General features: G+C 34.8%; 1 protein-coding gene across 16 annotated transcripts in view; it reads left to right on the forward strand.

Annotated features, from left to right (window-relative positions):
- DOCK9 (dedicator of cytokinesis 9) overlaps positions 1–18,738 on the forward strand; it is a 136,724-nt gene that overhangs the window by 91,719 nt on the left and 26,267 nt on the right. For 5 of the 16 annotated variants that reach the window (XM_076361756.1, XM_076361816.1, XM_076361748.1 and 2 more), the window contains exons 31-38: positions 2,866–3,044; positions 3,828–3,944; positions 5,409–5,529; positions 6,343–6,476; positions 9,448–9,562; positions 11,171–11,237; positions 13,820–13,867; positions 15,693–15,829. In XM_076361756.1, the coding sequence (XP_076217871.1) occupies positions 2,866–3,044; positions 3,828–3,944; positions 5,409–5,529; positions 6,343–6,476; positions 9,448–9,562; positions 11,171–11,237; positions 13,820–13,867; positions 15,693–15,829 (918 nt within the window). Of the gene's footprint in view, positions 1–2,865; positions 3,045–3,827; positions 3,945–5,408; positions 5,530–6,342; positions 6,477–7,119; positions 7,294–9,447; positions 9,563–11,170; positions 11,238–13,819; positions 13,868–15,692; positions 15,830–16,348; positions 16,393–18,738 lie in introns of all 16 variants that reach the window. The other 11 variants (XM_076361805.1, XM_076361823.1, XM_076361787.1 and 8 more) reach the window with 5 other exon arrangements.

Raw genomic sequence — 18,738 nt, forward strand, 5'->3', positions numbered from 1 at the left:
TGGAGGATAAGGTAATGAAGGTATGGAGTACTTCAGCCTTACCCAAGTCCACTGTCTCTAAACGACTGTGCCCATTCAGCAAATATCCCATATTTTTCTTATTAAGGCTTTTAATGTTAATGTAGTGGTAGAAGCTGTTCTTGTTGCCATTGATGTCCATTACCAGTTTCAGCTGTCACTGAGCTTTGGCTTTCCTGGCACTGTCCCTGCATACTTGATCAATGCTTCTATATTCCTCTTTTGTAGCTTGTTCTTGCTTCCACCTCGTGCATCTTTCTTTTGCACTGGAGCTCAGTCATGAATGCCTGGTTTAGCCCAGCTGGGCTCCTGGTACATCTAGCCTTGTGCCAAAACAAATAGTACGTTAGCTATTGCATTTGTGGCTGTGAAGACGTTATTAATTTCTTCCAGGCATTGAACTATAGCAGACATCAATAAGCAGAGGTGAGGAAGGTGCTTTTACAAGTAACATGTAAACCTGCCTAACATTTATATTTTTGTAGATTAGGTTATTTTTTTCTGAAATATTTATTCAGTAGACTCTGCTGGCTTAGTAATGTTGAGTACAACTAATTAACGCTTTCATCAAGGTCGTAGAACAAGATTTGGGACTAAGCTGGACAGCTGCATAGAACTTGTTTCTGTCTCTGGCTTTTTCAGCCTTCGGGAGTGTCTTGGATAATAACACTGCATAAATATTTCCATAGAAAAGGGACTATCAGTTGTTGGTTTAGGGATCCTAAGAAAAGAGAAAAACTAGAGAAAATAGTGTTTCTGATTACACAATAAAGAACAGTGTAAAATGCTGCTCTGTGGTGAACTAGGAGTTCGGTGAGGAAAGACGACCTTTATTAGAAGTGTGTCTGGCTCTGTTTTGCTGTCTCAAGCAAAAGACATCTCGGGTGATGTGGTTGGCTCTTAAGTGAGTTACAAGAAGGCCTGTAGAATGTCTGCGCTGTCTTATCTATGTTTCTTTCTGACTTCATGGATTCCCTTACTGGGAGAGCTCTTTGAAAAATGAAAGTGCTTTGAGATTAGCATGTTTTTTGATTACTGTATTGAACAATGACAGTGAATATGAGAAACTCTTGAACACTTCAGCTGAAATTTTAAACATATACACATTCTAATACATAAGATCTTCAAGCTAAAGTTTCTCTTAAGCTGTCATGTGTTCAGTACATTTTTGTGGTTTAACCTCAGCCGGCAACTGAGCACCACACAGCTGCTTGCTCACTCTCACCCCCCACAGTGGGGTGGGGGAGAGAATTGGAAGAGTAAAAATGAGAAAACTCGTAGGTTGAGATAAGAACAGTTTAATAATTGAAATAAAATAAAACAATAATAATAACAACAATAATAATAAAAGAATACACAAAGCATGTGATGCACAATGCAATTGCTCACCACCCACCGACTGATGCCCAGCCAGTCCCCGAGCAGCGGCCCCCCCGGCCAGCTTTCCCCCAGTTTATGTACTGAGCATGACGTCACACGGTATGGAATGTCCCTTTGGCCAGTTTGGGTCAGCTGTCCTGGCTGTGCCCCCTCCCAGCTCCTTGTGCACCTCCAGCCTTCTCAGTGGGTAGAGCATGGGAAGCTGAGAAGTCCTTGGCTAGTGTAAGCACTACTTAGCAACAACTAAAACATCGGTGCGTTATCAACTTTGTTCTCCTCCTAAATCCAAAACACAGCACTGTACCAGCTACTAGGAAGAAAATTAACTCTATCCCAGCCGAAACCAGGACATACATAAATGAACTGGATTATTTTATTACACAAAAAACACTTCTAAAGGGAAGCAGTTTGACTTTGCTGTGTCAGGTGTGCTGGGTTTTTGTGTGTGTGTATGTGTCTATATAATATCTATATGGGGCTTAATATAGATTTACAGTTGGTTACTACTAGAAATACTTTATGAAATAAAATTGCATTGCAGTGGTTTAAGCACAAATGTTCAAATAAAATGTTCTTTAATTCCAATTCTATTGCAATTAACACTGAATATATAAATATTTCTGGAAAATATAGTATTGTTTAATTGTAGCAGAAAAATTGCCTACTGTATTACAATGCAGGTCTAATTTCCATAGATGCATTTAAATTATCTCGTTTCAATTTTATCGTGTCCTTTTGTGTTCTGATATATTAAGAAATTGCTTAATTTGGACACGTGTTGCAAATGCAGTCTCTTCATTACACTTTTACTACAACCTGCAAATTTTTGGGACCATTTTCTTAGAGAATATCAATTAAGCAAGATCACAGTTATTAGCAGGTTTATAGTCTATATTCATAACAGATACACGTGTAAGATAATGAAGAAGGAACTTAAAACTGCAGTACAGAAATCCAAAACTTCTTAATTCATGTTTTACTTGCAGTCCTTCAAATTTACTAACCTGGGACTGAACCACAGACTAAAAATTAAATTCTTCTCCTACCATACAACTAAATTCCTGAAATATAGAATGTGCACAACCTTTGTGCGCTGTGTGTGTTTTCAGTGCCTGAATATAGATTTAAAATTTGAATTTGGAGCTATAAGATGCTGGTCCAGGTAAATTTAACAGGAACACTTTTGAATATTGGACAGTATTTAAAATATTTTTTTTTAAATAATGTGTTTAGATTTCTCCAGCTTCTGTTGATTGAATATACATCATCATTGTCTGTTTAATAAATGCATCATTATGCAGTGAATTGGGATAGGGATATATGAATAACTATGATTTTTTATATATATACACGAATATATATGAATTTGTCAATAATGTTGGAAACATTTTAGTTCAGCCTTAAGTTAATTGATAAATTGATTGAAATAATACCATTCTTTACATAGAACTTGTACTTTACTTCCAGACCTTCACCTGGACTATTCATTAACTGATGAGTTCTGTAAAAATCACTTCTTAGTGGGACTGCTTCTAAGGGAGGTGGGCAATGCATTACAAGAGTTCAGAGACGTGCGGCAGATTGCTATTAGTGTGCTCAAGAATTTGATGATAAAGCATTCTTTTGATGATAGATATGCTTCCAGGGTAAGTGTATTGCTATGCTAGTAGTACAAAATAATAAAGATTAAGTGTGCACACATACAGAAAATTTTTTCTTTCACAAAAAACTTGTTAATTTGCAGAAATGCTATTTCTGTTCAGACTGTGATGAAAATATGTATAAAAACTGTATAAAAATCAATCTGCAGATCCCGTATTTTTACCAAATGAAAGCACAAAGCACCTTTTAACATAATTACATGTCTTTATTACATTTTGGCACATCTAACTGCTGTTCTTAAAGTAATCTGATTTTTACGAACGTTTTTAAAGCTCTTATTTTCATTAAACATTAGCTCTTAATATTTGGCAGATGTCCTTCCATCATCTATTATTTGTAAAATGAGTATAAGAAAGCTGCAAGTCATGGTAGTAAATTTTGAGTGATTTTTAATTTTCCTGACCTTTTTTAACATCAGCTGTGCTGTGGAGAAGCCATAAAATTTTAATGGAAGATATCATTAATTTATCAAGCTAACATAATATTAATTTACTTGATTAGTCTTAGCTAAAATTACATTAATTTAGGGTTTTTTCTGCATTATGCTGAAATGGTAAATAAAATTTACTGACCTTCAGTAAATTAGAATGAAATACAGTGATGATCACTGCTTTTGCCATTTATAAACTTATGAATGTGGCCTCTGGCTTGGCAAATATTTATTAAATGCTCTGTTTTTGTAATTTAGGAGTGAATAGCTTAAAAAAATAATTGGTCATTAAAAATCAAATCTGTAATTTGTTAATGAACTGTTAAACTCTACATAGAGCCATCAAGCAAGAATGGCCACTATGTATTTGCCGCTCTTTGGACTGCTCATAGAAAACGTTCAGCGGATCAATGTTAAAGATGTGTCTCCATTTCCTGTTAACCTTTCCAGCAATGTGAGTGACCATTTCTATTTGGTATTCTGAATTATTTTTATTGTAATTTATTGGTAACATGTATATGAAACACTGCATACTTCTGGCAAACAGAGAATTTCACAAGCTTCAGAATTCTGTGAGTTTGTTCTCCCTGCTTTTTCTGAGCTTAAAAGCTTAGTTAACCTTTGTGGTTTTGGCTGCAGTTTCTCTTCTCCAGCTAAGTTATGCCTAACATAATTGGCTAGTTTGGTCCTACATACAGGTTACACTGCCCTTATTGATCTCTGCGTGAACCTCTGAAGATTTTTGGAGAATGCTGGGCCACGCAGATTGCCACAGCATCATTCTAATGCCATGTGATTATACTACCATGTAACATCTTGCTTTTTCTGTATCTCTGGTGCATGTGCCTATATTTCAATACAAACTATAGACTGCACAGGATTGGACCTGCTGCATCTTTCTGAGTGTTCTAAGAAGAGTAGCCAAAGAAGCTGAAGGAACAGTGTATTTGAAATAAAAAATACCAGTTGTTTCTGCAATTTAATGGCCTTCCGTTTGTATCTATTACCCAGTTCTGATACAATTTCTGAGAGGGGTTTTCATTAAATTGTCTCTGTTTTTTACTCAAAAATTAAAATTACATTTCTCTTTAGTCTGCCTGCCAGTTTGTATAAACAGTTTGCCTCTGTTCTTGTAGATCCTGGCATTGGAGGCACTTGCACATACTTCATTTTTATGCAAGAGGATACTCCCCCGACATCTAACACATAGAGAATTAGTTATGTTTGCTAAAATCCTAACAGATTCAGTAGTTGCTGTTGCTGTTCAGCAGAAAAGATTGTATATTGGTGGTAGATTTTTTTTTTAAACCTTGTTTTTCAATTCAGTCCAACACTGAAATAAATGGACCACAAAAAAAAAAAAGGTTAATTTTCTAGAAATTAGAGAAGAATTTTTAATTTTAAAGGAATGTGCTTTTGGAACAGCTGTAGTGTAAGAGGGCTACAGGAGAATGAATTCAAATGGAATTTGTGAAGGTGTATATTGATATATTATAGTTGCATACAATTATTGACTCTAAGATTTAATTATTAATGTATTTTATTTTTGTCCGTATCTTGCTGTGTTCCATTTGGTATTAAGACAGACATTCACAATACCCTTCCAACAAGAGAAATGTTTGGGTGTTTGAAATAAAAGTAATTTGGGTCTTTTGGAAATACCTGTTTTATAGAGTTTAAAATTCAATGGAATATTCCTTTCTTCAATGTTTCCTGAGGTATCTTAAGTTTTAGGCTATCCCAAGCTTGTGCAAATACCTGAACATCTCATTCCATGCTTTTGAGCATATTTAATAGAAATTAAAATTTAAGAAAGAAATATATAACAAATACTGCTCTAGAAGATAAAGTATGTCATATTCACTAAGTCCATAATGTTGGAAAACAATAATCACATTTTCCTCTTTTTTCCAAACAGAGTGCAAAGGATGATGCAATTAATTTGCCAACTGCAAGTCAGCTAGTAACACCACAAAAATCAGGAAACACATTGGATAACAATCTTCCTAAAGATCTATTTGGTGTTATCTCTGGCATTGGTAAGCTATTAAAAAAAAAAAAAAAAAAAAATTAAAAAAGGAACCAGTTTCCTTTTTCATTTGTTACCAGAAATAATTGTTCTGTGTCCAGCTTTGGTTGCTTTCTGCATATATACTTGAATGTCACTGCTACTTTCATTAACAGAACCCTAATGCAATCAGCTGTTCAGCATGGGTCAGAATTCACAGTCTGTACATGAAAACTTTCTTTTGGGATCTTTTTGGTTTTGCTTTTCTATTTGAAACTAAAGCTATTTCCTGGAGAGAGCTGCTTTTTCTCCCCATCAAAGGTGATAGTTCTTGTCTTGCTGCAGAGAAACAGGAGACAAGACTAGCCTTAGTCACTTATGGCAAGAGTGCCATGATCCATGATTTTGTACATGATGTTAGAGACCACCTCTAAGTGGAGTGTTGCTTGTGCATACCTGTCTGTCGTCTTAATGTGTTTTTCTATTTGTTGTTGTCTGCTGTAATTAGTTGTGTCACTTACTAGTCAATTAAAAAAAAAAAGATGAAAAATGGCAGTTTTTTAAATATACATGCTGCTTCACGTGTGTATGTATTGCTACATATGTTTTTTACGCATGTGTGTATGTAGTTGTACATAAGTCTGTGTGTATGTACGTACATATATACTTTGCTGAAACTCCTGAATAAGTTTGTCTTCATTGAAAGTAACTAAATGGAATTAATTATTTGCCTGCTGAAAAAATATATACATATATGGTGGTTTTAGAAGTCTGACTAAACTGCGGAGTCTTTTTTCAGTATGTGTATTGTTTGAGACTTTTGTATTGTTTTGGGTTTTTTTAGCTTCTCCATACACCACGTCAACTCCAAATATTAATAGCGTGAGGAACGCTGACTCAAGAGGCTCTCTTATAAGTACAGACTCGGGAAACAGTCTACCAGAAAGACACAGTGACAAGAGCAATTCCCTTGACAAGGTAAAAAAACCAAACCAAATTAAAAAACCCAAAGCGTATTCCCAAAATTTCATCTTAATTCTCATAGGAGTTGACTTCTCTAATCTCCATTGAGAATGGGCTTTCTAGAATAACTGTAGAGCAGTATTTTACATAAGTTTCTCTTTTGCAAAATAATTATCGTGTGAACTCTTTTTGCATTGCATTTATTAAGCTGTTTTACAGAAAATACAAACAGATTTTCAGTGTAGAGACATAAGCAAGCAGTTGTTGTTTCCTTTGCTAGAGGAAGGCACTAGATGAAGTGTATTGAATTTTGCTTGAGAGAACTGAATTCTAGTTAGGACAGCTTCTTTGATTTTGTGGAGACCTTCACTCCATCCTGTTCTGTACACAATATACGCAGCATTTTTTAAATGTTGAAAAACCAGTTGCTGTGCTTCCTCTAGGTGATTTCTTTTATATTAGTTTGACTTTCCTAAATCATTTCACTTTAAAGCTGTTACGAATTAGGAGCTCTGGCTGCAGTAGCTGTGAGGTATTCAGTCATGTCTTTCTAGAGCTTGTGTTGATACTGATCACATTTCATTTTCTTAGATCTTGTTGTGCAAGTCACAACATGTTAACTTTTTCCCCTTGACTCTGACATGCCTTCGTGTGGCAGAGAGAGAAGCTTCTCAGAAGGCACTCTGCTCATGCTATGCACCCTAATGGAGGAGAAGAAGAAAATTCTCACCCTGCAAAGAAAAACCGTGTTACTATGGATTTTTCACTTCTGACAATTCCAGCTTTGCCAGAGAAAATTTTGCATGCTGCTTTCTCTCTTCAGTTACAAGAAGTATTTGGTTTTTGTGCTTGGTATAGTTAAGCTTCTGAGTGAAGTGTGTGATCAGTAGTTTTGCCACTTCTTTGCAACAGTTGAATCTCAAGCCAGATATGGACAATGTAACCATGTAAAATTCCTTCAAATGACAAACCTGGAATAGTTCATGTACATGATTTAATTTAAGCGTAAAAATCCAATCAGCTTAAATATCAGCAGAATTTGAGTCTTAGGGTCTTTAATATAAATAGAACTAAAAAATCTTCTTTGACATTGACCAAGTAAATAAAGAAATATCTTGTGCATACACTGTTGCTAAATGGCAATGCTGTCATCTATTACTTAGTTGTCATGTTGTTAATTACTATTATGTAGTGTTTTTACCAAGTAAAAGGGTTTTCAAAGGAGTCAACATCCTTTGAAAATTCTACTCTGGTCTGCAAGTTTAGGTAATACAGGATTTATGTTTTGCATGCTGTTAATATTTTCCCCGAATAATACTTAATCCTGGCTTCTTATTTGTTGCTTTCCAGACTTTCTTTCTAGTAGATCAGTTGTTCAGTGCATGTTATCTTCGAGTTTTTGCTCATTGCTTGATATCATTACTGAAGAGCCATGTTTTTGTTCTAATTTTCTTTCAGAATAACCTGTAGAACTATACTTGTGGAATCAGAATTGGCTGGAAGTATATCAGTTTCTATTTTAATATGTGCATACTTTATAGGTTATTGACATGATTTTAAATTAAGCTTGTGGGTAGCTATAGCCCTAGTTTTATCCATGTACATGTTCAACTATTTTAGAGGGAATATTATCTAGTTCTCTGGACAGTATCCAAAAGTCTAGGAAACTCAAATCCTGTGTCTGCTATGCCACCCATTAATTGCCTGCTCTATTTCAGTATCCATAAAGCTGTAGAGTAGCACCTCCTTGTTCACCAGAGATATTTCAAAGATAAACGGTTTGCAAGGTCTTTAGAATCTGCAATAATCAGGCCTATATAGGTGTCCATTTCCTCCTAAATTACAGTAACTTCTGGCTAGTATTAATCATAGTTTCACAGTCAGTTTCACTGCACATCCATTGCATGGCTAGTATGTGACAGATTTACACAGATTGTTTTAGGACAGCAATTCTTTCCTTTTACACGGAACACGTTAAAGGACTCGGCAGTCAATTGACGTGTATGCTGTGAAATGTTCCCTCATGGATTAGCATGTCTCCTACTTTCAGTGAGGAGTGTTCCTGGAAGGGTTGTTATACCCTTGAGGTATTGGCACTTCTCGCTTTGTTTGTGAAATCAAGTGCTCTTCTCCCTTGAGTCTATGTTTTTATTTTTATTTTTTTCTAATTTTGATATGAAGGATTTCTTTTCCAACGCTGGTATGTGTCCTTAAAAAGGTCACGGAGCCAAGAAGGTGATCCAGCTTTCTGAAAGATCAGTTATGGGTTTCTTTCCTTTTTGGACAGACTTTAGTATTGAGCATTGCTGATTAACTTCCCACAGTGTAGGAATTGTATAAACAGATGAAGCAGGGAGGAAGTTTTTTGGTTGGGGGTTTTTGGGGTTTTTTTGGGTTTTTTTTGTTTTTTTTGTTTGGGTTTTTTTTTTTTTTTTGAGGCAAGGGCAAGTTACTTATCAGTAGTTAATCTTTCAGAATGCATATTATTGCCATTCATGTATGTTTTCCTTGAGGTTCTTACATCTTTAAATGGAAGGAATTTTGTAGAGGCAGGTCTGTCTACAGTTCAGCATAAAGTCTCTTCAAAAGCAAAGGAGCATATATGTATCACCTAACACAGTAGCATTTATTTTTCAAGTGTTCCATGTAAGCAGAAGGGGCATGCCTGATTTCTACAATGTGGGTATCTATGTATAATTAACTTTAATAATCACTGTTAGGTAACTTTTCCTCTTACTCCTCCCTCTGGGGGAAAAAAAAAAATCATACAAAGAAGGAAATAAAAATAAACAGAGGTAGAGAGACTTAATTTGGTATACTTCATGTGTGTAACGTGTGTTTTAGTGACCTGTCTCTACATGAAACATTTTTGTCTCCGTTCCGAGATCCTTTTTCTGTTGCAGGAATTAATAAGGCAATTTAAAACATTTTAGTTTATTATCAGTTTAAGAACTCTTCAGCCAAAATACGTCTATTTTCTTTTCAGAACCAACAGAGCAGCACTTTAGGAAGTTCTGTAGTTCGATATGACAAACTTGACCAAGCAGAGATCAAAAGTCTGCTCATGTGTTTCCTTCATATTTTAAGAAGTATGTCAGAAGGTAGGTAATTCCACCTATTTTTCATAAATTCGAAATCATGTGTTGGATTTATGCCTGTGACTTTAATACCTTTTCAAAATCAGCAGAACATTTTAGGTGTAGGTACAGTGTTGTGCTGCGTTTTACAAATACGTGTGATTGATCAAATTAAACTCTGACTGAAACCTTGTAAGCATTAAATACTCATTATTCCTTCAAAGTGTGAGGCTAACTAAAGGACTTGGTAAGAAAATGAATATTTGTGTGTGATTGTACAGTCCAGTTTGGAAAATGGAGGTGAAGAATAGTTCATTGGTAAGTAGAACAGTCTCGGGCTAGTCCATTCCTCCATTCTGTAGAACTTCCTGTGTGACAGGGAACCAAATGATTTGATAGCTGTGTATATTCCCTTTTCTGGAATGGGGATATTAGCGCTTCTTCATTCTCCTGGGATGTTTGTGAGATGGTCCACTGAATTTTTGAAAGAGCCATATTATTGCGGAGAAGGTTGCAGAGGTATAGAAATACTGCATGAATGGCAAATCTTAATTTTTTACTAAGATCATACAACTCAGAATCATCCCTATCCTTGAACCAATATTTTAAAAAGAGGGTGAGTCCCTTTTGGTAAAAACATTGAATTTTTCAGTTTATGCTAAGCATATCAAAAGTAATTAATTTATTTTCTGTGCCTGTTTTGATGTTAATTTCTAAAAATCAAGTTTATGCAGTACTTGAACTCTAATTTATTATACCACTTAATCAAGAATGAGAATTGAAACGTTAATAAGTATTCAATATCCAGTCACACCATTAGATTTTCATGTAATTACTTCGATATTATTTTATGTATTTCAATTACAAAGAATAGTAAAACTAAAAAATATCTTTTTCACTATTTTACACTTTGAAATATGTAAAAATTAGTCAGAATTTCTAGGAAATTCAAGTTAAAATTTACATAAGCACAGTGGGGACTTCTTGGCCTCAATTGTCCTGGAAGAGAACAAGTGTCAAGTAAACTTTACCACACATCTTTGCAATAATTTTGAATTTGTTAGCTAATTTGGAACATTTTTGGTAAAAGAGACAAGGTCTTGGCTACGTAACTACAAGCTTTGTAAAAAAATATATAGCCATTTTTGACATCTGTGCAAATAAAGAAAGTCTGAAACCTGTGCTGAAAAAATATATCCATAGTAAAGCATTGTAAATTAAAAAAGAAGAAATCATAGACTTGAATTTAAAAAATGTTGAGACCAATCTATAAAGAAGCAGGTTATAGGACTAACAGTCCAAAGTATTCTGAAGTCTTATATTTTTTAGAATGCTGTAGTCACTACTGACTACACAATTATTACTATTTAAAATATGAAATTGTATGGGAATATTATGGATTAATTAAAAGCATATTGTAGAAACTAATTTGGAGAATTGATATGTGCATTTTTGTATAATCAGCTTCAAGGAAAACTTTAAATAGTAATAGCTATCTGTACCCCACGAGCCATTTTTAGATTCTCTGAATCCTCATTATCTGAAAACGAAGAACTGATGTTAACTCTTTTACTTAATATTTTTGTGTGTTTGCTGCCTTTGTCTTGTTTTTCATAATTTTCATTTTCCTAGATGCATTGTTTACATACTGGAACAAGGCTACAAAATCTGAACTCATGGACTTTTTCACAATTACAGAGTAAGATTTTTGTTGAGCTTCTTGTAAAATCATACGTTTCGCTATACTGTTAAAAACATGAGTGTGGATATAAGTGTATATATACTTTTCTATTTATTTGTTTGAAAAAATAATGCCATCTTAGTCTGTTTAGAAGTCCTTAACTTGATATGCACAATATGCACTTCCATGATAGTTTCTGGAATTAGACTATATAGAAGTGATCTCAGGAAGTTCCTAAGCAGTGAGTAGTGCTCAGAATATTGCTATGCTCATGGAAGAGGAATCAATGGTCTTGTTACCTGTCTGCATTAAAATGCATCTTATAACACGAACTGCTGAAATTATATGGTTGCAAATCAAAATGGATTGAATTGCATAACTGCAGAAACAAAGGGATATGAACTGTCCTCCTGGCATTCCTCTTGTCCCTTCTGCCATTCTGTAAGGGAAAAGGTACAGGATGAATCCAGTATTTATCAATGGCTACACTCTGTCCCTATGTACACTTGGTGTGTTTGTTCATGAGAATTGACTGATGTATTAATAAAAAGTGAAGAAGGTGCTGTTTGCTTGAAGTGTGCCACAGAAGCCTTACTGCTTGCCTTGCTTGTTTCACTGGACTGCTTACCTTTGTTTCTGTAGTAGAGGCTCATTCAATGTAATATCAGTCGTTAATTGTGTTATGGAATGTGCTATTGAAGATCTATTTTATGAATATATTGTAGGTAGTCTTTTAACTCATCATTTGAGTACATCTGGCATGATATTGTTTGTACCAGAGACAGAACTGAACAAGTAAATGAGCCTTCTTAGTAGGTTCTCTGAAGCCTGAGGTGTAAACTGTACAGAATCAGTGGTAAACAGTATTTTGCCATTAGATGCTTCTTATTTAAGGGCTGGATAGGATTAGTTTGTGATCAAATCAGTAATCTCAAATTACTAATTATCAAACATTTCCATCACAACAGCAGTATATGGAATACAGAATAAAATTTCCATCTCGTTAGTGCAGTGGATGATATCACAGTTTCTTAAACTAGAGCAGGAACATGGCTCATAAAAGTCTACCTCTTTCAATTCCAGGAGTATTTTGCCAATACAAATAATATTCGTTTTAATGATGATTTTTATTAATACAGGTCATTACAAGAGTTTCTCATTACCTCAGTAAGACAGTGTTTCTGGTAGGTAGGTACTCGCCATGCAAAGAACTTTTTCTGAAAAACTTAGAATCTGAAAAAGGCAAGTAGATATCAGAAAGGGGAACTGAGGTTAGTTTGCAAAGAGAGTGACAAGTTTGGGGGAGGCAAACACCATTCTGACTGCAGTTTGGAGACGGCTGATCTACTTAAGGTCTGAGTACAAAATGGAGCTGAGTTGAACAGGGTATTTGCCAGTCTTCTCCCTCATTCACAACTGGCACATGGAAGAGAGAGCCTGAAAACTGGCTTCCCGTTTGGATTTACACTTCAAAGAAGAACTTTCAGAATATTCTTACCCGAGGGACAAGGGAAGTTGCATTAAGTGTTCTGAATTATCAGGATAATTACTTACAGTGGGAAGAGTCAAATAAAATCATTACAGCCTCTATTCACACCATTTTTCTTGATTTGAAAGTGTGACTTCTAGTTTATTAGTCATCAGTGTTGTGTACTTACCAGTTGTGAAGACAAGCAGAGGCACCTGGCAGATTAGGTTATACTTTCAACTTTCTTGCTGCATCTGAACCAGTAGTATTATGATTCTTTAAAATATAACATCGTATTGAAGTGTAGATTTTTTTTTCATGAAAAATTATTTTGGGGGATTTGCCTTTATTGTCATCTAATTGTAAAAGCAGATTCTCTTTAGAAAATAGTTCTGTCAGAAACCCTGTTCTTGTTATCCTGGAATCTGGAGACCTTAGGGGGGGGGGAGGGGGGGAAAGAAAACAAAAAAACCCAACCTGTAACCAAGAGAGTTTAGGCCAACGGGGGAAAAAAGCAATATGTATTGCCCTTATTTTGAACCCTTATACACATTTTGCAAAATATGTGTGTATCTGTAATGCCTGGCTATCTGTTTTCTTCTGTCATCCATGTTACTTGTCCTGGATTACTGTTCATTTGTAAATACCTGAAACTGTGGGCCTCATTTCATATAATGAAATTTTGTCTGTGATAGTTGAGTCTAAACACTTCTTCTCTATAAATACTAAAAATCTATACAAGATGAAGCACTTGAACTCACTGTTTACAGTTTTCTAAGGTGTTTTGTTTTTTCACCATTTGTCCCTTCTACCTTGTCACTGTTAGACTTGCTCTAGCTGTTTTGATTCAGAGTGTTGAGATAGGTGTGCTCTAGAGGCAGCCTTATGTGCCTTTTGCTATTAATCCCAATTTGCCAGAACGACAACCATCTGTGACTGATTTCAGAAGAGCCATGTTTACCTTTTCTTGGCTTGGGGTCTGGAAGGGAATTTTAAGGGTGGGAGTAATAAAGAAGTTTTATGACATAAGAATTTCAAGTTAAACAAAAATAATATTGAATAATTCCAGTGTACATAAATCTAGAAGAGATTGTTTTAAGTGTTGCTTCTCTGACTTATGTGTTCTCTGCAGAGTATGCTTACATCAGTTCCAGTACATGGGAAAACGATACATAGCCAGGTACTGTGTGGAATTTCAATTTCGCTGTCTTGTTCACTAAGAATAATAGTGTGTACAATATGCCTTGAATCTCTATTACAAATAAATTGCATGAGTAGAAGAGTTATTGTGAAATGATACTTAACAGTAAGTAACTGGTTACTATATTAACAAATCTGTATCCTGTCTGGAAGTCTTGTATCTGTTTAAGAATGATGTGTGTGTTGTGTTTATTATCAATTACTTTAAAATCCACCCCTTAAATGCTATCTTTTACAGCATTTTTTTCCTTGAAATAGTGTCTTTGGGGAAGAAATTTTATGATTTAATTGTTTTGTTTATTCACTTGGCCATAAAACCATGTCTGTTGAAATGTTTTAGAAATTTTATATATAGTGTTTTTACTGAAAGGTGAGTAGTGAACATTCTAATGCTGCTGTTTTTCAATTTGAAGTGCGAAGTACCATTAGATACCTGTATGTTCCCATTGAAGGCTGTTTAGGAGAAAATCTGTGGGAGTCAGAAACACGTACTAAATTATTTGAATATCTTTCCATTAATGTGGTCTTTAATGTGAAGTAGTTTTTTAATACAGTAAAATATAGCAACCTGTTTTAGGCCTTACACTCTGGTTGACATTGTAATACTGTTATAATTACATTTGTGGGATTGAAATACTGGCCCTCTTGAACTCAGTGAGAAAGTTGTTGCTGACTTTGGGTGGTAAAGCATTCTAACTAAACTGTTAGCTTTTTTTATTTTAATTTAGATTTAATTGTATGCGAATCTCTTTCTACAAACAACAAACTTGACTACCTCCTTGGAGATTTTTCAGGAAAAAATCTCATCTCTCTTCACATACCCTAAAAAAATCAAAGGCCAAAATAAATCTGGCTTTCTTAAGGTTTTGATTGTAACTTTTGCATTTAAATGTAGTTCAAACTCTGGATTTACAGGAGTCTCTAATTTTCAGGCTTTTTGTAAAAATTCTTCAAACTAATTTGTTTGACTAGTTTGTAGAGAAGACTACCACACTTCCTTATTGTTTACTGATCGCTTAGTCTGTGTACTGCATGTTAATGCTAAAAATGTTAAGCTATAGAAATCATCTGGTGTTCTGCAGAGATACTGAATTTTCCCAGTGAATGTGGCTTTCTAGTCTTCCACATTGTCATTACACTGAAGTATACCACAATTAATGCATGTACCCTTAAAATACACAAATGACAGAGAATGAAAGGGAACAGGGAATTCTGTAATTCAAGCACTGGTTTTCATTTTTCATCAGCTCTGGTGGTGGTACACGATAGGAAGTTAGCCTGTACTGATTGCTAACACAGATCACTTTTCTGTTTTCTTCACTTGATTGCTGCAAGTTTAACAAAGTATATGGCTCTTCTCCCTTCCTGCTTGGGTAAGATGTACATGATAATACCTCAGTTAATTCCTACTCTCCTGTTGCATGTATGCTTTCTAATTTTACCATTGTGTGTCCTAACTTTTTTCTAAAATTTTTACAATCAAAATAGAGGATTTGGTTTTGGGTTCTGAATATTTTCAGAATATATATGTTCTCAAATATTTATGTTTTCAAAAGCTCTGAAGTAAATTTAGCACTTCAAGAGTGACTGCTTGTGTGCTGTTGCTTTCATGCTTTGAGGTTTTAAGAAAGAGTTTGCTGTGATGCTGTTTTTAAGCTACCTATTTTTGTTTTATAAATAAAACATTAAATAGGTTGCATTATAATTCTTTCTGTAAAACTTCTTGTGCTTAACTAACACTTCCTGTCTTGCTGCAGTTTGACATGTCTAACTTTTGCTTCTATCCCATTTCACCCATCTTGCAGGAACCAGGAGGGGTTGGGATCCATAGTTCATGATCGAAAATCTCAGACATTGCCTGTTTCCCGTAACAGAACAGGAATGATGCATGCCAGATTGCAGCAGCTGAGCAGCCTGGATAACTCTCTCACTTTTAACCACAGTAAGTCTCATGACATGATAACATTCATCGTCCTCAACCGGTACCACAACACCAGAGACAGGTCCCAGAGCCACACCAGTGCATTTCAATGACTTCTGTTGTTCTAGGTCAAACAAATAGCAGGAATCAGTCGATGGTCTGTTCCCTGCTTTATGATAGAACAATCAATGCTGGCTGATGCCATAACATGGAGCATGGTTAACTACAGCATATTTTAAAATTGTATTTTAATTTTTTTTAATTATATGCACTTCAACTTCGTGCTGCACATAGTTACAAAATTTACTTATTTTTTCTATTTGCTTTATTAAGCTTCATTTCCACCCCACCCCACCCCCGCTTGGGCCTATAAATGATTAGTCTAAAAGTAAAAATATGCACTCTGACCATGTCTCCATGTTTTGACATCCCCAAGGAGAAATAAGTTTCTTAGAATTTCTACGGAGATTGTGAAGCCCATGATTTGGTTTGTCTGGAAGTGAAAAGCGTCCAATAATGAAGTGATTTTTCTGTTTTCAGTGTGAGAAAGATATCAAGTATTCTTGGAATTTCTGTAGACAATGGTAAGATTTAATCAGGTTGAAGTCAGCTTGTATAAGACTGCTGTATTGAAAACTAAATCTGCTTGTGGCCTATCTTTTTAAACATGCTGCTTTTAAATTGCAAAATATACTGTATGTAAAGTATTCTGAAGCACGATTTTTCAATTTTCAGCTTCAAAACCCAATGAAACTGGTTGACTAATCCAGTAAAATACAACACTGGCACTGAAAAGAATTGTGTGCAGTAAAGTAATTATTTGAGTTAACTGTATGATCACTGTGTTCATCCTTTTATTTCCCAAAGCATATCTAACTGTCCCTTAAAATCTTTTAGCTCGTTATCTGTAATATAAAGCAACAGTTAGCCTGATTGCACAAGACTTACCACATAGTCTAGTGTGTGTGTGGGGGGGAATCCCACCAAACCTCTCTGTTTATAAATGCATTTTCATGCCTGTTTAAATATAATAAACGCAATTCTTTGATTTTAAAAATGTCAGAAAACTATATAGCTGTGCAAATTCCTTTTTTTTTCCTTGTAATAAGTCTGCTACTGCTGTATCATAAAAATTTCTAGATGTTTTTTGATAAACTAAAGAAAGAGCTTTTACAGTATATGACTACACACTCAGTAAGGTAAAATACTTTGTAGATTAAGACTGATTTTCAGAAAAAATCTCTGGGAAATAAATAACATGGCTGTTTCTGGGCCCTGTGCAAAGAGATTTCATACTTCCAGAACTTGGCAAAGTTTACTGATTTTTAGGAAACAGTGAGCTGAAAGATTTTAATAAATGCATGCTTATGTAAAAAGGAACTTTCTGTTCTTTTCCATCTGAAGGAAATTATGAAGGAAGGTGTCTCATTCAGATAACTTTACACGAAGTGATAATAGTGTTGTTGGTTTTTTTTAATGTTGGACATTTAATGAATATCAGGATATTACACCTTGTATTGACCAAGGTTTTACAAAGTGAAAATAAGTTGCTGTAAAAGCCATGTCAAATGTGAAATTGATTTTTATATCTTTGGTCTTGTTATTGTCTAACTTTTAGTTTTGTTTAGTTGCCAGTCTGCCAGTATCATGTATCCAAAGTAGTTTTCAGAATTTGAATAAATCTTGTAGGTATCCTGTGTGGGATACATACAGGAAGGATGTATCTGGTGGAAATAGTTGCTTTACTTGTTTCTAAAATCATGATTCTTTGGCAAAAGAGTTGTCTATAAATGTAAATTATAAACTTAATTTCTCCCTTTCTAATCATTTAAGCAAGGAATAGAACTGAAGTAATGGTGTAAGTGATATTTCACATCTCTGAGTAATTTCAGTATAGTTTTGTGCTTAAGTATGAAAGAAATTAAGCCCTTTGTTCAAATTTCTAAAGCATCTCAATACAAACTAAAAGAATGTAGATTTATATGTGTATTGTTGGGGCTGGAGGAGGAGAGGATGCTCAGTAGAATAGTGACATGCAAACATACTGAAACACAAGAGATAAACCCCAATCTGTAATTGCAGTATATGATCATTGTCAAACTTGTAGTCATTAGAGATTATCCCATTTTCAGCGTTCTTAGATGGTTTTAAACCCAGTTACTCTGCAGTAGTGTGAATGTATGGGCGCGTGTTCATGTGCGTGTCCAGGCAGATGTCCGTATTATATGTGGTAATTGTAGTTCCATAGTTTCTTTTTAAGTTACATGTGAAAAATAGAATCCAGTGTGTTAGTTATACATGAAGAATACAATATTAGCTTCTTTAAAATAATACAAATTAAAACAAGGATAGTTTTTAGCATGTATATAGAAAAAGCACTGCTAAATCAGTCTTTTAACTCAACCGAATTGAGTGTTCCTTTAAGTTGACATCCTGCCCAAAACTTCTGTCTCTAGGAATAATGCAGAGTAATCAATCAATGACCTATTTGTTTGTCCTAAATTATTTATGTGAAGAACAAAATTTGAACTGTTTGGAGTCTTGTCCATTGACTACAGTTTTAACTTAATATTTATAGTAAACCTTGCACCTTTCTTCTTATCTGGAAGAGCAAACAAATTATTTCTTTAAAGAATATTTCCCCTATCCTCAATGCAGTTCTCAAAATAGTTGTCGTCCCTTGGTATCTTCAACATTACTGAAACCACAGGCTAACTTAAGGATTTCTGGTCACCCAAAGGTGATTGCTATGAAAAAGGATTTTTCTTTGAATTTCTTTAAGGAAAAGAACACTTTTACTAAAGGAAAAATATTTGGCAAACGGCTGTTATGTTAAAACTTGCTTCCAAATGCCAGTTGTTCCTTTCCGTCATTACAGAGGTGAAGGGACGTAGTTGGATTGAAACCACAAAGAAAACACATGGGAGAAG

This window comes from Aptenodytes patagonicus, chromosome 1 (genome assembly GCF_965638725.1).
Source record: "Aptenodytes patagonicus chromosome 1, bAptPat1.pri.cur, whole genome shotgun sequence".
Lineage (NCBI taxonomy): Eukaryota > Metazoa > Chordata > Aves > Sphenisciformes > Spheniscidae > Aptenodytes > Aptenodytes patagonicus.